We start from the raw sequence: 4,828 nt of genomic DNA on the forward strand, positions 1-4,828 counted from the left end.
ATAAAAGATGACTGGTAAGGGCATCTTAACCCTTGACTTGGTGTTGTCAGCACCACGCTCTCCCAAGTGAGCCAACTAGCCATCCCTATATAGGGATCCGAACCCGTGGCCTTGGTGTTAAATCAGTACCGCACTCTCCCGAGTGAGCCACGGGCTGGCCCTAGCAGAAGTATTTTAAAAGACCTGTGCTCCAGTGGGTCGTGCTGGGGTTGTCACTGTCACTGCTGGCTGAGGGCCGCTGCTGGGGAGGTTGAAGCTGGGTGAGGGGCAGCAGCCCTCATGCTGGTGTCCTGCATGTGACGGAGAGTGGACATAGCTAACCCGCCTCTCGTGTGTCTCCTGCTGCAGTTGCCATTAATCTGATCGTGCAGCACATCCAGGACATTCTGAATGGTGACATCTGCAAATGGCACCGAGGAGGATCCAATGGGCGGAGCTACAAGAGGACCTTTTCTGAGCCAGGAGACCACCCAGGGGTGCTGACCTCTGGCAAACGGTCGCACTTGGAGTCCAGCAGCAGACCCCACTGAGGAGCGGTCGTGTGCTGCTCCCTGAGCCCCCGGGCAGGTGCCCCCGACAGACACGTGTGTTCAGGGACTGGGCCTGGAGATGCACACCTGCCCCTAACCACACAAGCGCCACTTCCTCTCAGTGTGTCCCATGGTGGCGTTAAGATTAAGGCCTCGTTTATGAGTGGAAACCCAGATATGTTATTCAAACTCAGTTTGACAGGATATAGACAGGGCATGCCTGATGTTCTCACCTGCCTCATGTTTCAGAAGGTTTAAAAATCTCTTTAGGTCATTGAGAAATTCCCCAGAATGTGCAGTTAGAAGGAATGCAAATCACATATTTTGGGGAAAACTGAGGAAACAGCCTGGATACTGGGGCTGCCCCAGTGTTTTTTGACAGTGAACCCACAAGTGAGAGAGACGTTTTCCAGTATGATCTGGTTAATACATTTAACTGAAACTAAAGTTTTAAGAGAGAATACTCTCCTTTTGTACATGTTACACATTCTAACATTTTCTATTTTATTGTTTTCATAACACATAGCTGGTTGTGACCTATAAACCTAATTTCATGATCCACCAACAGGTTGTGGTCCAGCATGGTAAACACTGACCTGAGGAACTACAGAGATGTTTCTCTCTTCCTTGCCTGGACCTCAAAGGTAGAGAGTGGCAGGAACTCTGGGGAACAACCAGCATTTTTTTAACCAGCGTCAAGCACAGAAGGCTGAGCCTGCCTGGCACCTGCATGGTGGGGCAGAAGGCAGCTGGTGGTCAGGTCTCCTCTGGCTAGAACGTGTCCACGCTACATCCCGCACAGGCCAGGGCCTCTCCCACCCTTGTAGGAGCCCCCTGAGCTCAAGGTGCTGTCTGTGGACAGGCCGTCCCCTTTGTAGCCATGTCCATGTTCTGTCCACAGCATGTCGCCTCCAGCCGGGCACACACTGGGCTATAGAGGTGCAAGTGAACATGGCGCTGAAGCCAGCCTGCCTCCTTTATGCCATTCCAGAGCTCACCTGTGTCTGTGTCGTCCAAGCTTGTCCTCCCTCCCATGTGACAGCCGCTTCTGTGAAAACATCCTTTGCCACTGCCACAAGCTAAACTGCACAGGCACTTCTGAGTTCTTCCTGTTGAGTCTAACTCACTGTAGTTACACAAGAGGTGACGTTAGTTGAGCTCTGTGGCTGGTTTCTGATAACTATGTAACAGTTTTGTCAAGTCTATGCCCTTTTGGAGGGCGAATCAATAAATAACACCAAATACGGATGCCAGTTTGTCCCTTTTTTAATTATACAAAAAAAGGCAAATTCAGGACAAGGCAACATGACAAACCTGGACCGGTGAAGAGGGAGATGCCACTTGCACATGTCTCAGCAAAATCTCAGAGAAGGGTTTTTTCCAAATACAGCAACAGCAAGAAGCATGGTCACAGTCATTCAGTACAGTGACCAGAGGGTCCCAGGTAAGCCTCATAAATGTCTTACTGTTCAAACAGCTTATTTGACACCGAGCTGTCAGATGAGTCCTGCAAGGCCCAAGAAGGCAGGGGCAGGACCCTGCTCAGGTTGAGTGGGTGTTCATGGGGGAAGATCGGGCCCATGAACCTACAGCTGTTTGCAAAGACCTGGGCTTGGTCTGGTTAGGAGGTGACTTACTCTGTCACTGGCCCATGACTTTCTTCCTTCTTCCTGAGTCCTACACCAGCCACTGGAAGACCCAACGTGTCTTAGTTTAGGGGGTGTCTCAGGAGTGAGAGGACCTGCAGGAGGGATGTTCTTCACTGGAAAAAATAAACTGAAAATGAAATGTTCATCAGAGGACTGTTTCAAGAATGAAACCACAGTAAATCCCAGTAAAGTCCTCGCCAACCCTGGCCAGGCTCCTCCGAGCTTAGAGCCATTCTGCTTGTTAAAGACAAATACGTTCATAGAAGACAGTCCATCTTGTCCTGACCTCGTTTGCTGTGTTCTGCTATTATTTTCGGATCAAGATGTCCCAGCTGTCTTTCCAGCGAAGGGCCCTGAGTTCACTTGGTGAGAGTGACCTGTCCCCATAGGTCAGTGGGCGCAGCGTGTTAGACACGTGACATGCAGAAGAAAACCAAGCCACCACCAGGGCGCTGAAGAGGCTCCTCTGGAGCTGGGACCTGCAGGCATCAGGGTGCGGAGCAGGCTGAGGACTGGCTTGTCCCCCTTGCAGCTGTCCTGCCTGGCTGTCCTCTTGCATCTGTCGTTACCTGCATGTTTCTCAGACCTCCCTGTCCTTTCTGCTTCTCCGGCCACCTTGACCTCACCGTCAGCCCACATCACTCCTGCCTGGGCGCACTGAGCATACCGTCCTTACTCTGCTTCCAGGATCTCCACCGCCTCTGGCCCATTGGACACGGATACAGAGGAGTGGCCCTGCCCCCACGCCATCACGTCACGGCCACCTCGGACACCAGGAGGTTCACTCCCTCTGCTCCGGCCTCTGGGGCGTACTCTAGTTATAAGCGTTCTCAGTTTATCTCGGTTATCTCATTACCACATCACGAACAATCCGGCCAGTGACCAGCGGCTGCTCCAGAGACACCAAGTCTCCCGGTGTCCTGCAGGCCACAGCGCCCTCTCCAGCTCTCCCATCCCACTCGGCTACTGCCATCTCCCAGCCAGCCATGCCTCCTCCCTCTGCACTCTTGCAGTGTCCTGTCCGTGCCTCCTTTGTGAATTGAACCCATTCTGCGTTAACCCCCTGGACCCCATCTGGTACCTGGCAAAGGGCTGCTGTCTGCAAAGCCCCCATACCTGCACAGGTGGTCACTGATGTGCTGCAAGACCACAGGGAGCAGGAGGATCTGGAAGGTGAGCGCGGGCAGGTAGTGGTAGAGGAAGAGTGTCTTCTCCATCAGGAAGAAGGGCAGGAAGTTCACCGCCCAGCCCCCGGCACACAGGGCCCCAGCCAGTGCCCAGCGCAGCCAGGCATCTGCAGGGGAGGGCTCATCTCAGGCCAGCGCTGCCAATGCAGGCTGGGTCTACACATGTGTACGTCCCTGACTTCTACTTCTCCCAATCCTTCCCACACTCTCGGGAGGAAAGATAGACTGTGTCATAAAAACTTTTGTAGCTTCCTCCCAGATCCTAACAACCNGGGAGAGCATATCTGTCCACCAGCCTGGTGGAGCAGGGGGAGTCGGTGGAGGGACTGGCCCAGGCCCTAGGGAAACCCGCCCTACACTGGGTGGTTTTTCCTTTTCTGTTTCAAGACGGTTTTAAGTGGGCTGCTGTTAGTTGCAAACCACCACCACCCCTGACTCAGCATGCCTGCTGGCCACTTGGTTCTATCCAGCCTTTTCTGGAGCATGCAGGCAGCAGGTACTAAGGTTAGAGAGCACTTCACTGCAGCAGCCTCTAAGGCAACGTGAGATCTTAATTACAACATTATGTCTCTAGTAGACAAAAATAGGTTCCTCCAACACAGAAACAAAGAGGGTGCCTTAAGGTTGTCACCCGAAGCACAACAAACTCTCATCAGAATAAGGAAGTAGCATAGAGATGAGGCACGTGCATGCTGCACTAACCCTCGGGGAGGTCACAGACATGTCTTCGCCGTCTGAACAGGTACCAGAAGAAGAGCAGAGTATAGGCTGCTGTGGCGAGGCTGCCTGAGGCCCAGATCACGATATTTCCAAGCAGGTGGATCTGAGCCTGGAGGTGCATGGGAGACACAGTCAGCCACCTGCCCTCTGCTCACAGAGAGAAATGACCATGTTGCAGAAATTCAGATGTACACTACACTTCAGTAGAGGCTTCGAGACACACACAGGCACGTTCTAGGGTCGGTCCTCTAGCCCTGACTACTACTATGGACATACCTGTTCCCCATGAAACCCTGGATAAGTGCTAACTTTCTCAATTTTGTAATTTGAAACTGAAAACTGGGAGATGAGCTACAGAGGACCCCTGGAGCTGCTGCATGTGCTTCTGCTTCGGATCCTCTACTCCACTTCTGAGCGAGGAGGAGAAAACGGGGCACTTTTAGCATTCATTAGTGGTACCAAGCACCAACTACACGCCAGCGCTCCTGACACTTTCTCTCCCCCGGGTGAAGACATGATGCTCATAAAGCCCTGGTAAGCTCAGCCACCAGGTGCTGTGCAGAATACAAAACGGGGATTTTTTTTTTTTTTTTTTTGTCTTTTTTCATGTCCGGCAACGGAGCGCAACCCTCAGTGTCGCGCCCCTACCGGACCGGGACCAGCAACGGGATCGCAACCCTCGGTGTTGCTCCCGCGCCTCGCTCAGCCAGTGAGCGGGAACCGGTCTGCATGTGGGATCTGA

The 4,828-nt window shown here is 52.8% G+C and overlaps 2 protein-coding genes across 3 annotated transcripts in view; one reads left to right on the forward strand and one right to left on the reverse strand.

Moving 5' to 3' along the window:
* UCK1 (uridine-cytidine kinase 1) overlaps positions 1–1,778 on the forward strand; it is a 7,089-nt gene extending 5,311 nt beyond the window's left edge. The window contains exon 7 of the mRNA XM_008590491.1: positions 349–1,778. Coding sequence (XP_008588713.1) covers positions 349–530 — 182 coding nt within the window. The 3' untranslated portion in view covers positions 531–1,778. The remainder of the gene's footprint in view (positions 1–348) is intronic.
* A 2-nt stretch (positions 1,779–1,780) lies between these two features.
* Positions 1,781–4,828, reverse strand: part of LOC103605896 (protein O-mannosyl-transferase 1) — an 18,189-nt gene continuing 15,141 nt past the window's right edge. Inside the window, exons 17-20 of one of the 2 annotated variants that reach the window (XM_008590493.1) lie at positions 4,069–4,195; positions 3,296–3,473; positions 2,466–2,658; positions 1,781–2,306 (exon numbers count right to left, since the gene is read on the reverse strand). In XM_008590493.1, coding sequence (XP_008588715.1) covers positions 2,487–2,658; positions 3,296–3,473; positions 4,069–4,195 — 477 coding nt within the window. In that variant the 3' untranslated portion in view covers positions 1,781–2,306; positions 2,466–2,486. Of the gene's footprint in view, positions 2,659–3,295; positions 3,474–4,068; positions 4,196–4,828 lie in introns of both variants that reach the window. The other variant, XM_008590492.1, reaches the window with a different exon arrangement.

The sequence above is a fragment of the Galeopterus variegatus genome, unplaced genomic scaffold (assembly GCF_000696425.1).
Source record: "Galeopterus variegatus unplaced genomic scaffold, G_variegatus-3.0.2 Scaffold6159, whole genome shotgun sequence".
Lineage (NCBI taxonomy): Eukaryota > Metazoa > Chordata > Mammalia > Dermoptera > Cynocephalidae > Galeopterus > Galeopterus variegatus.